The 16,451-nt window shown below is 41.6% G+C and overlaps 1 protein-coding gene across 1 annotated transcript in view; it reads left to right on the top strand.

Moving 5' to 3' along the window:
• The first annotated feature begins 3,976 nt into the window (after positions 1 to 3,976).
• LOC119165509 (uncharacterized) overlaps positions 3,977 to 16,451 on the top strand; it is a 28,021-nt gene continuing 15,546 nt past the window's right edge. The window contains exons 1-7 of the mRNA XM_075865085.1: positions 3,977 to 4,451; positions 7,156 to 7,335; positions 7,811 to 7,977; positions 10,448 to 10,587; positions 11,514 to 11,655; positions 12,283 to 12,371; positions 13,253 to 13,353. Of these exons, the coding sequence (XP_075721200.1) occupies positions 4,419 to 4,451; positions 7,156 to 7,335; positions 7,811 to 7,977; positions 10,448 to 10,587; positions 11,514 to 11,655; positions 12,283 to 12,371; positions 13,253 to 13,353 (852 nt within the window). The 5' untranslated portion in view covers positions 3,977 to 4,418. The remainder of the gene's footprint in view (positions 4,452 to 7,155; positions 7,336 to 7,810; positions 7,978 to 10,447; positions 10,588 to 11,513; positions 11,656 to 12,282; positions 12,372 to 13,252; positions 13,354 to 16,451) is intronic.

The following is a 16,451-nucleotide window of genomic DNA, read 5'->3' as shown; positions in this document are numbered from 1 at the left end:
TACAAGAGAAGGCAGGGATGGAGCGACTGCGTGTCCTCCATTGCACTGACGATCTCCGATGAGATTAAAAGTCATGGTGGCCCCTATATTTGGACGCCCAACGCAGATAACTTTAAAATGTACTTGTGGGCCAGTTGGATGGTCATATTTACGATAAACGGCCGCGCACACCGGGTTAGACACAAACGCGAAAGGGACGACGCAAGCGCGCTCTGAACCTGTCTAGCTGTACTAACACTGTACTAGCTAAGCTGCAGGGGCGTTCCATTAATTTTCAAGGGACATGCGGGAAGTTGTGATGCACACAAAATAAATGATTGGTGAGATCGAGATTTGAAGTTTAGGTTGGCCAGGTGGCACAAGTACAGAATAAATGCAGTGACTTAGACAGGAAATGGCCCAACGGGCACGGGGTTTTTACAATTAAAGCGGGCCCTGAAACACTTTTTCAGGTAACCATGGAATGGATTCAGTAAATTAGCTTATTGTCTCATGAATGCGACACCGCAAATATTTTAAGAATCCGTCGTGTACTAGCGGAGTTATAAAGATTTGTCGCACGCTGCAATCGCATTATCTCTTCTCTAGTCCCAACGAAGGCGCTGGAAGCTAAGCAGAGAGGGATGGCAGGGGCAAAGAAAATACGTCACATGTGCCTCGTGACCTTGAGCACTGTTTTAGTTTTTTTTTTCTTCCAATGCACGGCTTTTTTTCAGTGTGATCGCGCGCGCACACGTGGAAGAGTCGCGGTTTGCCATGGCGATCCCTGTCACGGCCGAGCGCGCCATTTTCAAATCGGCCAATTGCTGATAGATGGCTTTCTACGGGTGAATTTTTTGAGCATCTTCCGTCATTTGTCGAGAGAAGAGAAAACAATTTTTAGCTAACTTTGATAATTTATTGTGAAATTAAGGCTGCATTCTGCGCTATAATATTTAGCTTGCGTGTTCTCGAAAGCCCCTACTACCGATCGGCAGCGTTTTCTGATAATGCTCAAAAAGTGTTGTATAGGGCCCTTTAAGACCATAACATTGCAGGGTGTGGCCGAGTGGACGGAGGGTTATATAGGCGGTAGTGTGGAAGCGGGAACCTTACATAGTATGCATTGCCATGCTTCAGCTGGGTAAATCCTACAGCAAATAAAATGCCAGATAAAAAGAACATTTACCATGATCACAATATTTATTTTTCAACGTTTCACGTGTATGAAGGTATGAAAGAGCTCGACGGGAAGCCATTCTAAAAAGCAGCGCAAGCGTGAAATAGTTTATTGTTTTCCTTAGTTTTCTAATATCATCTAAACTGCGCTCATTCATATGTTGTAAAGAACATTTTCTAATAATGAGTGCGATTTTCCTGCAAATTTGCGATAGGGCAGACAATTTTCAGTCTCGAAGTGCTCTGTTGCGATAATGAAAGGCGCTCCGCTAGAAAAGAAAAGACGTCAAACTGCCAACACTTGAATGATTGATTGAATGAATGAATGAACTTTAAGGTCTGGCAGTTTCCTTCACTTGAGGTGGGATAGGGGGGTAGGGACGGTATTAACACCGTCTCGTCCCACCTACCGTCTATGATGGCGGTGGGGGCGCCTGGCTGGAAGTCCTTGAACCCGGATGGCATATTTTTTTCTTTTTCGCTTAAAGCTGCCTCACTGTAACTTAATGCAGAGCCACCGAGTATGCGACTCGCACTCCTTCAGCCTAAGAGTGAACAAAACAGATTTGTACAGAAACGCGACCCCGCCCCTGTGGTGCACTGACAGAGGGAGGGGGAAGGGTAAAACCGCGACTACATTCCGCCACACACACACAGTCGGTGTGCCACTGTGATGAAGTGTCGCCGTTCTTGCTAATTGATTTCATTCGTCTGCGTGTGTCGATTACTTAAGGTTAACGGCAACACACATGTATGTCGAGAGGCACCGACTGCATGGGCGAGATTGTAATTCATCTTAACTGAATTGCGCGAAAAATCGAAGTAACAAAGGAAGACACCTGGACACTGCACACTGTCCAGTGAGCTGTGTCCAGGCGTCTTCCTTTTGTACTTCAATTTTTTGCGCAACTCAGTTAGCATGTATGTCACAGAGAAATAAGTGTGACAATCACTGCATCGCGTAAATCACGGGTGGTCGGGCGATCCTGAGCGCCCTTGCAAGTGGTGTTTTCCCCTGAGACTTATTTTTCGGCATTATATTTAGTCTTCTTGAGAGTTAACGCACTCTCTATAACCATGAATTCTGCTTAATATAATATTTGTGGCGCAACTACGACAAGGAAAGAAAAGGAGGAGACAGGATAGGGCGCCAGTCTAGGCAACTGTTCCTCCTTTCCTTTCCTTGTAGGAGTTGCGCCAGAAATATTATATTAAGCTATGAATTTCCAACTCGCCCAAGAAGCACCATTCTCATGAATTCTAAACCTCTTCTGAAGAAGAAACGGGAATTTGCGTAATTGAAAACTACTTTTTATTTCAAAAGACACATGTAGAGCACGAGCATTTCTGAAATGCTACTGAACTATTTTATGACGTTGGGTTTTAAGACACATAGTAAAAAAATTACTGATCATCTAACTCTATTGATTGATGTCAATGATTAGGCGGAAGCCATTGACATGAAAGGATAAATACGATTGTCCGCCTAAAGTTATTTTACATAAAAATAATCCTTGCTTTTGTTATTTTACTTGAAAGTACAATTTATTTTTGCATTATTAAAAATAAAATCTATATATATGTATATAGGGTGGTCAGCTATATATATGTACATATAAGTAACAATAGTGTCGCCATGGTGAGATCCCTGCCCCCTTGTGTTTTTCTGGATTTACGATACTGGCGACAATTGCATGCAACGGCGTGGAGCTAAACGAGCTATTCAGAAAGTGCAGGTAAGTTAAAGCAAGTGGTCGTGACAGCATTAATGTCTGTTGCAGTTAACACAGCAGCAAGTATTAGATTGGCTATCTTGAACAGCTACAGACTTGTGGAGCAACCCAACGCGGTCGGCGTGATACTCGCTTTGTCAGATATGTGAAGTAGATCGCGCTTATAAACATACATTAATTTTCAATCATAAACAAAGAACGTTCATGCAAGAAAACTGACACACAAAGACAGATACATACACAAAGAAATATTGTCTTCTTACCGACCGGCATACTACGCGGTATGCTCGTGCTTCTCTAGACAGTAAAGCAAACTTTCAAGTGCTAACCAGTTAAGATTAAATATAGTTTAGCGTTTCTCACAGCTAGCTTCAGCACTGCTTGTGGAAATATGTTCAATGACAAGCCATACATAACTAGACTCACAGTAGCACACACAAGGAAAGCTACCGTTCTCCCCGACTATCGTTTACTACTCAACCTGTGGGCTTCTCCTGCATATGAATATGCCTGCAGTGAAGCAAGCTTTTAAGTAACACTTGAATTATTCAGGAACATGCATGTGTATCGTAAAAGTAGAGAAACTTTATCACAATAAACTTAAATGACGCTGACGAAAATCTTAGTAGTAACGCTTCAGTTTATGTTTCTGCATAAAGAAAGCAACAGAATACCAATCAAGGAGGGTGCAAGGCTGGGGTGTAAGGCAGGGGCAGGGGGATAAGGCAGGGGGATAAAATAATTTGATGCCACAAGCGAGCTATTAAACGAACAGTGTCAAATTTAGTACAGCACACAAAAGACATAAAAAAGAAGGAAGGGCCACTTAATCCGGAAATATAAATAGCAGCTAGACCACGCACTCAACGCATTGGGGACTTCACGACGCCGTTATTGATGCGTTAGTGCAATCGTGCAATACCTGCTTATACGAACATTTTACGCGCTCAGTGTAGAAGTGACAAATAGACGAGCCATTTTGCAGAAACACAGTTTTCGGCAACGTTCTAAAAACGTTGGTTTTCGGTTCCGGGTTCCTGCCGCGAACTCCCGGGAACAGCCGCCGAGTGTGCTGGCAACCTCGGGCTACTGTTTATGATGCTCGCCGCCCGTACCCGTAGCTGCGACGATGTAACGAAACCGAAGGCATCGCTGTTTGTCGCAACAGTTGCAGCCTTTACAGAAACTCTGTCCTCCTTGTTGGTGAGCGAGCGCTGTAACGACGTCGTGAAAGGCGCCCTTCACTCGAAGATGGCGCCGAAGAATGCTTCTTCGTGTCTATTTAGGCTTCCCACATTAGCCGACGACGGACTATTGAAAGTGCAGTGGTAGGACTGGCTTCCGTCGATTTACGTCGCCCGTTGTGCTTTGCGGGACCTTCGAGTCGTCGAACATCGGAGCCGCCGGATCCGAAGAATGGCTCTGGAGAATTTTCGGACTCCTCCGGGACCCGCATAAATGAGAAGGCGGCGTTACTGGCTTTTGTCCAAAACAGACTACCCCCCTCCCACCCCTTTGTCGTGAAAAATGCTTTCCACTCGCAATGGCTCTGATACCAAGGTAAGTGCACCAAATGTTTTGTTACGTGTGCACTTGTAGCCGTCCATGTGCACAGGGGCGTACGGAACCAATTCAGGCTCGCTCAGCCTCAAAAGTCGATATCGTGCCCTTCAACTGTTGACGTTCCTTGCGCAGCTCGGTAGCTTGCTTTCGTCCTATTTCGCTCGCAATGAACAGATTTTCCAATACCGTGAAGGGCCTTTAATGACCTTTGAGCAGAAAGTTATGCGTAACTGATAAGGATAGGTGGTTTATTCATTTGTGTTTTTCGTACCTGTAATTGTTACGTTGAGTACACATTGGTACGCAATGCGTTTTATTTAAATGCTTATTCATCCAGTGCTTACGTGCTTACCGTTATTTACGCTCTCATGAGCGTGCCAACACGCACCATTGCAATATCTTAAGTGGCTACAACCGCAATCTAAGTCGGAAATAATGGGATGTACGACTGATTTTGTATGATGAAAGCCCAAACAAAGCAAACTAGCGTCATTACAATAGTTTTCTTGACAGGAATAAGGTAGATAATGCTTAAGAAAAACAAAAAGAACAATCGGAGCTTTAATGTCTAATAATCTCACGAGGATTAATGTGCATGACCTGTGGGTAGTGAAAAACTAAGATGTATATTAGTAGTACAACATAGAAGTTCACTCATATCGATGCAATTGCTGAATAATGACATGATTAGAACGTGTGTGCACACATACCAAGAGTACTAATAAACTTGACGAACCAATTTGACCTTCAATGTGCTGACATAACTGGACTCAAGTTTATGAGACACGTTACAAATTTGGTATGTAACTAATCATACCACTCTGTGAAAGCATGTCTCGTCAGCTTGGTTAAGTTTGCTGTGCGTCGGCATTGTAGTACCATGTTAGCACTTATCTTGTGCTTTACATTACTTTTACCTAGCTTTTCGGCACTTGTTACCCGAGATACGTGCCAATACATAAGGAACCTCCTGCTCAAGCGATAACAGCAAATTCGTTTTGTGCACGCTTCACCACCAATAATTACACTATCAAATAATGTCATTGGTAGCTGGCTCTATTGATTGAGCTTTAGATCTTCAAGTATGACGGACTTATAGGACAGATTCCTCGACAAAATTTGAATTATGCTTCCAGGATGAGCTAGATGGCAAGAAGCCATCAAGGCAACCTTGTCCTGCGTTGTTCTTTACCTCCTTTCACTTGCCCGATGCACCATGGATTGTTTAATCTTGGGAATAACACAACCTACATTGTCTTCATGGAATTCTTGTGTTTGGCCATAGCTGCTACTCTCCTCTAATAAAAACATGGCCCGTGCCGTGCATTTTTTGCTTAGCAATAGAGAACATTGCAGTGAACCAGGATAATGAAATCTCAGTGATAGGGACAGCAGTCAGCATGCTTGGTGAGTCATGTAGTTGTTAATCCCTTTCATAAAAGGCAGATAAGTCATTCATTCGCTATTCTTTCCTGCTTAACTGTGCCAAGATTGGTATACATTAGCTAACATATTACTTTACACACAAAAAAAAAATGGCCTGTGGTAAAGCTTTGCCTTTAAAAGTAGAGTGCGATAGCATAATCGGGGCTTGTGGGCATTGCCTTCTCACTTGCTAACCTTGCTTCATTTCTTGTTGGGTACCTCAACTGTGTCACAAAGAAACAGACATCTGTGCACCCAATAACTATCTAAGAATACCTACTACAAGCACAGTAGTGCCGACTTGACTTAATTCTTCCTTTTGGGAATCGGCAAACTACCCGCTGCGTATCTATAAAGGGCCATACGTGTCTGCAAACTTTGTTGCGGTTGCTGATAATGATCGTTAATTATTCCTTATTGCTTTATATTGGCTGGGCTTTTAAAACAACCATAGTCAATAAGTCATGTCATTTGCAAAACTGCATTCTGCAGTTATGCAAAGGCCTGCAGATGTTGCATCATGTATGAGCAGCAATATAAAACAAAAAAACATGAGACCGTTCCTCCTTCGTGCACTTCTCGCTAACTGCTCAATCTACATCCAGCACTGATGTTGTCGCAAGCAAGTGTATATTAATTAACTTTTTCGTCAAGGGATGATGCAACAATCAGTAGACTCCCGTAACATCAGCGACTGGCTAGCTCAGATTTTGATATATGGCGCTTATAAGGAGTTTCGCAACTCGCATGATTAAAGAACTCTGTAAAACAAACATTCACTCATTGTGCAAGTTGCATGTTTTGATGCCTGGTACCATTCTACGCATTTGCCATGCAATATTACATGCGTTAAGATGACTCCTTTGTATGCATCACATTTACTACATAGAAGATCTGCTTGCCATGCAGAATGCCTGGGTTTGAACGTCACTTGAGCTGAAGATCTTTATTATTTATTTGTTTGCATCGTTCTAAATTTTTCGCTCACGGACAACGCTGATTTTCACTCAAATCAATGACACCTCCTTAACTGGAATGTCTGTGAAGTGTTCTCTTTAATGCTATCTTGTTTATACCTCTAGAAATGAAGCCCAAAGATGGCGCTTAATGCTCCTCAGATGACTAAGTGCCACTACTTACTGCCCCAGTTTATGAGTGCAAAACTTGCATTGCTTTGCATTGCGAACCATTGCTGTGACCTTGAGCAGATCTTCCAACTTTGAGCATGCGGTGAGCACTGCAGGTAGCCATTGGCATTGTACTGCTGTGGATGCAGGGTGCCATGAATCAGGAGCTGTCCATAGCACCCGTGTCTTGCCATCGCTGCTTCCTGGCCAAGTCTTCCAGGGACCACGTTGTGGTGGTGCCCTCTGGTGGAGCCAACCAGGAATACCATCGATTGATCCCTGCCCTTTTTCGGGATGTGTCTACCATTTCTACAAAGTCACTGCTCAAGGTGAATCCATTTTTTTATGTTCTATGCCTGTTCCTTTCTCCGACATCACGTGATTAGAAAGTAGCTGTTATGCCCTTTCAAATGCTTTGCGATTTCTGAAGCTTATAACATGCTTTGCACATTGCATGGTTGCCTAGAAAAAGAGAAATATTAAAGAAAGAGAAAAAGTAAAAGTAACTTCTTACTTCAAGTGCCTGCACTGAAACAATAACTGCAATTGTAGAATACTGCTTTGTGTAATGTTGTTCTGTCATGGTACTACTACATGTGTTACTGCCATAAGCAGAATGTGCTAGTTTTCTGGTGGATTCGAAATTGCAGTGCTTATCTGTATTTCTTTCCCATTTAGTCTTGCTGTATTCTGCTTCGTTTCCAAAATGCATTCTCTCATCAGCTGCTTCATCAAGCTTTCTTCATTACTTTCCTTTCAACATCCATCCTTCTCTCCTTTTCTCATCTTGAATACACTACTCAGCTCGTTCAAGAGCTGTCCAACTCACTGACGGAGCACAGTCTATTGATGCGCCTGGTGGGAACGCCCAAGGATGGTCTCCTTCACCGGAGCCGTATGTCCGCTCTGCAGTGCCGCTGCTGCCAGATGGCGCACTGCCTGAAGGCACACTTTGTGGACATCTTCCGTGGGTGCGCTCATTCTTCCTTTTCTCTTTTCTCGCTCCTCCATTATTATAACATTGCCATTCCCTTTCGACTCACATTTGTTGTTACCAGCTGCAAATGATTCTGTCTGTGCAAAATGTTGATAGGAAGATGACAATAAAAGTGACCATCTGATATACCAAGTTCTCATTCCTGTATAGGTACAGCTGTGCCCAATAGGATGGGAGCTCACGAGCTCAAATATCCTACATCACTTTAACTTGCCCTAATTTTCACAACTAAATGGAATTGATTATTTAGTGTCATCCCCAAGTTGGAGAATAGTGTTTAGTTGGGGAATGAATGGTTGTTGGGAGCTATGGGTGATGCTAGAGCTCGTGATGCCATGGGTTACCATGTGGCAAGTCATATTGAGCGAGACAGCACATCAAGCACAGGGTTGGAGCGGGGGGGGGAGAGGCAATAGAGCTTACGGTGCAGTAAGTGATCACACTTCTCAGCGAAATAAAGTGAACTAAATCTGAATTAAATACACGTATAAGACACATTGTTTATACTACTTATGCACAATTAAGTTTCTGAGCTCAATTCTTCCACTTTTTTACTGCATTTATTTCATGCCACTTAATTGAAAAAAAAAATTTATTTACAAACACTAAGTTTAACAAGAATGGTGCAAACATGGAATAGAGCAGGCCTGAAAGGTTGGATTGTGTTGTGATGGCTCATAAATAAGGCTGTAGATAAATAAATGCTGCATGAATATTGGGTGGATCTTTACCTTAATTTAGCTCTTGCAGCATGTCATGTTGTTTTCCTTTTCCTCTTCCTTCGTAACTGTCTTTAATTTCCATTTCCATTTCTCCCTTCCTAAGGAGTACTCAGGCATTATACCCTTGTTGCAACGCTTGCTAGCCTGCTTCCTCCTGATTTTCCTTTCTGGCTTTTGTATATGGGTGTTTTCATACAAAATAATAATAAAAATAATAAGACATTCTTGTTTTAGCTAAAGTGTAAAGCCCCTCAAAGCACTGCTATGGGCAGTCCAAGGGGTCTGCAATGCAGCAGAGAGACTTGGACTTTCTGTTCCAATGTGGGAGCAGCCTGCACTATGCTAGAGCGCATCCCAAGGGACCATAGCAAAGTTTTTCCATCTATCCGTCAGTCACTGACAAAGTGTTTTTATGTGGTGTGAGACTGTCCATGTGTATTTTAGTGAAAATGTATGGATGTCAAAGGAACGAGATTGTTTGGCTCTTTAGATTTCACTTTCTTGACAGCACCAGTCATTTGTAGGTCCGGTTTTTATTTTGTTTCAGGATATTTATATTATTTACTATAACACGCACTGCATAATGCTTTTGAATAGGTCAAGCATGAGACTTCTAACCTTATGGGTGTAGGCATTGACCTTTCACAGAGAGCTGGTGTGGATGGGTGCGTTTCCACCGGACTCATCTGTGGCCATTAAGGATGATGCAATACCATTAGAAACCAATGCTTGATGCTTATCTCTTATATATAGCTAGCTTATCTTATATATTTTATGCATAACTAGCTGAGTACATTTCAAACTGACATTACGAAGATATGAACATGTGCAGTCAGCAGCGCAGGTTTATCAGATGGCCACTCAAAAGATCCCAACATTGTTTTTATATATGTACATGGTTTCCCCACAGCTGTTATTTCTCTAGAACATCTTGAATTTTGGCACTTCCTTTGTGTGGTCTGTTTACTCTATCTCTGCTTCTAAAAATTTAAATCATGTCCTCACCTCAAGCCCAATCCCTTGTCACTATGATGAGCCCGCATGGAAATACATCAACTCCAGTGGACTCCTTATAAGAGCATTTCTTCTACAGCATAATGGTGCAGCTGAAAAACGAGTTGTGTGCACTATACTGACTATACTGATGTACACCATATATTGTGTACAATGAAAATGGTGATGTAGGTGAGTTGCTTTTCATTCACATTAAACGATCAGCAAAAGGCCCAGAAGTGCAAAAATAATGCAAGGAAAGACTGAAGAAGCGACAGAGGAATGAACACAAGCACTGACTACCAACTGTATCTATCGGTCACAAAACAGATATGTATGGAGTATATTGAAGATAAGATTCTGCATAATGTGTTTTTGGCCTAATACATCTTGCATAATAAATTTTATTTCCTGGTTCCCATGAGAAACGTATCAAGATTCTTCTGCATATACATGATATAATGTGTGGGTCAAATAAGGTGTCATAAACATGTGTCACATGAACTTACAAAACTTGATTCTGCACTTCACACTGCTGAATTTCACCATTGACATTTTGTAGACTCTGCATAATACATACAGATGGAACGAATGAGTTGTATTGAAACTGTTTACAATATGTACTGTTGTGTTGTCTTTTGCTGCCGATAATGTTCTTGTGATAAGGGCCACTACTGTTGAGAGTTGGCATGCTCATTGGTTTATTTTCATCTCTGTCTTGCCATTCAGCATGGAGTCCTTGTCACAGCCCGACGTTGTGGAGCTGGGCAAGTCTCTGCGCATTTACATGGCTTGCCTGCACTCCATGGAACAAGAGCTTCACCAGACGGCCCATCTGTTCCAGCTGTTTCCTTTGCACCCCACCCCTGGTTAGTGGGCTTCTCACCTGACTTGCTGCCTTTCTAAGAAAACAAAAAAAGAACTAGTTACAATGTCTGTTTTGAACTATCTACTGCTATTATACTCTAGACAAATCACTTTTGGATTGTGATAGTGTAGCATGAAGGTCATGGTTTTTCCTCCTACCCTTTTGAATTTCCTCAAGTTCATTTAGCCATTCAATGTCTGTGAACGCTCACTTGCATATCTTTAGCTCTCATTTTGTCATATGCTAAGCACCATAGCTAGCTCATGTGTTTGGGTAATTTCCCCAGAAAAATGTCAGTGCTGGAATCAAACCACAAGAATTTTTATTCAACCGTGAAGCGTTTCTTCTAAGGAAGACAACTTTTTTTAGCATTATGCTACTTTCAGGTTGTTTTACAATACTTCTAAATGGACAGCAATGCAAGCAGTGGCTATCTTCAAGCCTCATCTTAATTTCACTGAAGCTGGCAAAAAATTGCAGCATTCTGGAAGTTGTGGCTAAGGGAAAAACAAAAGTTAAAGGAGAGGCATCAATGCAGGCTGCTTTACTGTAAGAACAACGTTGACTGAACAGAGTCATTGGGAACTCCACGATTGTGGGATCTGTCTAATGCTGAAGAAAGCAGCATTGCTTCCTTAGAGGCTTAATGTGAACTGTCTTTGCTTTTCATAGGCTCAAAATTGTAAATAATAAAGTTACAATATACATTTACCATAAATATTCTTGCTTTGGATTTTCATGGCATAGTGTATGAAATAGCATGGGAGGTTGTTGCAAGAAATATAAGGAGACATTGTTTGAGGGGCGCAACATAATCAATGAAAGTGAAATTCAAGATGGTTGTCGCATTACTGATTGTCATATTACATGTGCTATGGATGATGACCTAACGTTCATGGCACGCACGGTTGCACCTTTTCATTGCAGATGGTTCGGTGAAAGCTCAGTTCGTGCACACGGGCGCCACTGGTGGCATGGAGCAGATGTTCAGTGCTGTCTGCGAGTCCCTAATGTTGTCTACGGCTGACAAGTACCGGCAAGAACGGGATAGCTGGAAGCAGCTGGCAAAGTGAGCACTGAATTCAGCGTGTTTATCATTTGTTCACAGCAGTAACATGCAGAAGAAGTGGAAGAGGAATGAAATTTTTTGTAAATAACATTGCACCCAACTTTCATGTCTGTTGCAGTTTTGAATTTCTGGAGCCCTCCACTATGGCGTCCCTCATAATCATACGGTCGTTGTGGGGTGTTAAACCCCACATATCAATCAATGTTGCAGTTTTGTTTATTATCAACATTACTCTCAGTCCATTATTCAGTGACTTCTTGTATTAGAGAAATCATTTTTTAGTCATGAATTTATTGAAGTCCTAGTCATAACTGCAAGCTTAATTAACCAGAAAGATGCCCTGTAGTGGGTACTTATTGTTAGCCTGTTTCTATCATATACTCTAGGAGTATCGAGACCAAGAGCAGAAATGATGTGCATTAATTAAATTAATTTGTCTGAATAATATAATTCAATATAGAATATAATTTGTCTGACACAATGTAATTACTGTTTCTTTCTTACCTTTGCAACCTTTCTACCACTGCCACAGCTGATGTTTTCTCTTATTTGCCTGCATTTGATAGACTTTCTCTCTTGACATTTTTTGGTATACCTTTGACAATAGTCTTATTCTCTTGTACCCAGGCTTACTATGGACATACGGGCACTCAGTGATTCATTGCATACGGATGCCGTTTTAGGATCCATGGTTGACTATGTCATCTTTAATCCAGGTGCGTCCTGTTCCTCTCATCTAACCTTTAGATTCTTCATACACATGCTATGTTAGACTTCCCTTGAAAAATTTTAGATTCTTTTCTTTTTGAAAAATATTGATGCCTTATTGTGACAGTTTGTAAGGCTGCCTGAGCCAAAAAGCCTTCTTGGAATGCTGTTGTGTCTGGATCTACTTATTTTAATTTATATCTGCCTTTCTAAACAAAAAGGAATGAGCCCTGAAGTGTTTTCTTTTTTCTTTCGATGGCTTGAAGGCAATACATAGGTCAATTGTTACTAGATAACACCATCGTCCTGTACATCGATCCTTTCTAACGTTTTTTGCATTGTGTCATTGTTACTTATCAATGAGTGCAATGAGCAAGAGGTGAGCAATACACAATGGGAATGAAAGGATAGTAGATAATTACTCTGTATTAGCACAGTTACATGAGATCTCATGCGAAATTCAAACTAACATGTAGGTGGTATAACATTTGATGCCAGATTAAAAAAAAAAGATGCAACATTTTTAACACACTGAGGGAAATGTGTTTTTGTGTACCCTACTTGGTAGTGGGAAAAAAAGAGCCATACTTAAAAAGTGTCCTTTTTGGTGTATAATTGCACAGTAATGATAATAATAAAGTAGTTGAACATAAAAAGATGCATTCTAAGTGTGCTAAGATTCCTGGTTCAGCTGCATGTACCAAGTTGGACTCTAGAGTGCAAGCATTGTTTGCCTAGAGTGATAGCAAATTATACATTGATAAAGTTGCTTTTACCTATTGATGTGCAATGCCAGGCTGCTGTTGTGTGTGGAAAAAGTAGACAAGAATACCAAGTTTAGCGTATCCTGTGATTGTGTCTGTGAGCAAGGCATGGCCTGGCTTTTCAGATGACAAACTGTCCAAGGCTCACCAACCCAGTGAAATGGCACAGTCCAGCAATCTGAGGCTGCTTGGGCCTGCCTCTGCCACCAGTTCTGAAGAGAACCTGGTGAGCTTGATCCTATAAATCTGCTTCGTAAAATCAATACTCATCTTTTAAAAGACGAATGCAAAAATATTGGTCTGTCTGTCTGTGTGCCACATGATTCAGCTACCCGGCAAAAGATTAAGCAATTGCTGAATGCCCAGCCATCTCGAACTGGTGGCTGCGCACATACTTATGAACACTGTCAATCAAAAAGCAAATATTATGCATATCTGAGGCACAGCATCAATAAGTAAGTACTGGATGGTGTGTTGCTTTATTAGAAAACATGTAAATACATAATTCCAAAAACCCTAGTGTTTCTTAAACTGTGCTGAAAATGCGATGCTGTGCACTAAAAAGCGGGCGTTTTTCCCGCTGCATTGAAAATGTGATGCTATGCATGAAAAAGCCGTCTACCACCAATATGGTGCTGCCACCTGATATTGGCTCTCTATTCAGCACAAGTTCATGTTTCCCAACGGGACTGCCAGATGGCATTCATATCTCATGCAGCGCCTCCTCTACTTTATCTATGCCAGCCAGATGCATCCTATTCAACACAGAGGAGGCGCTGCCTGAGGCAAGGCCAAAAATAAATCCTCTTTTGATGACATTTGCAGCGAAACATGCAGATACAGTAAAACCTCGTTAATTAGAAGTCACTGTGGCTGCAAAAAAGCTTCCAATAAAGGGGGCTTTTGAATTAACAGAACATACAAGAAGTGAGATGCAAGGAACTTGGAACTATTCAAAGTAATCAGTGCTCATCGTTTGCTGTGCCCGCTAGCTTGCGGCTTCAAAGGTTATGTTTTCCAGCAATACCTGGTCTTTATTTATTTTTCCGCGAACATGGAGGAACGGCGGGGCTCGCTGCTGCCACCGAAAAAAAAAAAAGAAAAACGCGGTCGTGATCAACTAAAATGTGCGCCTGCAGAAGACAAGACATCCTCACTGCAACACAGTAGTGATATGCGGGCATCGTATCGCATGCTCCTCGCTTCGTCAGCACGTCATGATTCGACCATTCTCACATTCTTTCTATTATAAATATGAATTTATGAATGGCCAGTATGACGAAGCTCACGATGTGTTTTGGCTAGAAAAAGTGATCTTTGAAACTTTCGAACTTAGTTTTCGAAGTAGGTAGCAGTGCAAAGACTCGAATCGCTAGAGCAAACGGCAATCGGAGGTTAGCATACATCGTGACTTCCGCTAAACTGTCCTTTATTAATTTCTTTACAATCCCAGAAAGAATGGGTAAACCATGACTCGCTGACGTTGCGAGAAACATGCAATAAGCTGCCCGTGTGTCACTCCTGTGTTGCATTGAAGCACGGTTCGTTTTCCGCAGGCACATGTTTTGGTTGACCACGAGACCGTTTTTTTCATCTTTTTTTTTTTTTGAGCTGGGAGTAGTGAGGCTGGCGTGCTTCAGCTGCCACTCGTTAGTATCAATACTTTTCATTGCCTTGTGGCTATTAATAGCCGTCGTTCCGCGCTTTGCAGCGAAATCGGAGTCTGGAATTGCCACAAGGCACCCAAAGTTTTCTAATTAACTGTACTGGTACCGGCCACCACTTCAAATTATCCACTCAAACTTACATTGCAAAATACGGGACCACGGAAATCCTTCGAATTGAGCGGGATTTTGAGATAACTGAGCTCAAATTAACGAGGTTTTACTGTACCTGGCCAATTTTTTTAACTTCTGAAAAAGCAAGGACTATTGCTTTCATCTATTGGCTTGTCTTTCTTGGACATAAGATAGTGAGTGGAGATGGCACTGTGCTGTTAGCAGAGAAGCATAGCTCCAATTCAAAGTATTCCATAGCATCACCAGTTAACAAACAGTTTTGCATATTTATGGTATTTTGAGCATTTGACTACCTCTTGCGTTGAAAGGAAAGAATAGCAAGGAACGCATGTTACTGAGAGTACCAAAAGCTACATTGTGTGTATTCTTTCATTAACTCTGCATGCCTATTATGTTTGTTTAATTTTATCCTCACCTTGAGATGACCTTGTTTTCTTGGTTCACTTTAAGTTGTTATCAGTCTGAGAGAGAAGGCTTTGTTTAAGTATAAGAATTATTATTTTATTTAGAAAGAACAATGTTAGCTGCATCGCTGTGAACTCGAGAAAGGATCTTCAGGATATATTGCCTTCCTTAATTGTCCTTTCTGAATGATGCCTTAGTGTAGATTTTTAACCATTCCCATAGTCAGTGTATCGTTATATTGCAGTACCATCGTTTGCACTGGTATCATCATGGTCCTTCAAACACTTCTTCCTGGTTATGAAACTCTCGCGTCACTCAATGGGAAAGCTTTATATGCCGCCCACGCTTTCCGTGCTACGGCGCTGGCGTAGATAGAGGGCGTAGATCCTCGTTGATTTCTTTGTGCACGTAGGAGGAATGGGGCGGCCAATTAGAACGCGGACTTAGAAGTCATTGGGAGAGTACATGGGAATGAATAAAAAAAAGAAAAATCCGTGTATATCAAAACTCGCCCGCGTTATCAAATCTGCATGCGTAAAATCAAAAGCTTTCATTTTGAAATAGCACATATCTAGTAGCTCACAACAGTTTCATATAATTTTTAATCTTTAAAATCAAGGACGCAAATTGTGACACCAAATAAAAAAAGAACAAATTGGAGCCTCCCTCTTCGTCCTGTGGTGTCTCAATCTGAGCTTTTAATTTTTCGGCTTTATCCGTAACGATATTCATCAAGAGGTACTTTAAGGCTATTAATGCCAAGTGACCCTGATATACAGATTTGTTTATTGGCACGCGAACTTCTATTGGCTGCTTCGTGATGCCCTATAGAATAAAATGACAATTATTCCGAAAATGAACGTTACGTGCAGCCAGGGCAGGGCTGCTTCGCAATCTCTTGCGCAAAATATGTTAACCTTTCAGTTACCTAGAACCAGTCACAAGTGTTCTGTTTAAGCCCGAAACCGACTATGGAAGAATTGAGAAATTTAAGAACGTTACGGAATTCCCGTCACTTGACACTTGACAGACGGACTCAGTTAAAACATTGTCAGCAATCGAGGGCCTAGACAATTCGACAATGCGCATCAGGAACAACTTTGACAATACTAATAGCTGC

Source organism: Rhipicephalus microplus, chromosome 1 (assembly GCF_043290135.1).
Source record: "Rhipicephalus microplus isolate Deutch F79 chromosome 1, USDA_Rmic, whole genome shotgun sequence".
Taxonomy (NCBI): domain Eukaryota; kingdom Metazoa; phylum Arthropoda; class Arachnida; order Ixodida; family Ixodidae; genus Rhipicephalus; species Rhipicephalus microplus.
The sequence above is the reverse complement of the archived record's forward strand: the minus strand, read 5'-3'. Positions and strand labels throughout refer to the sequence as shown.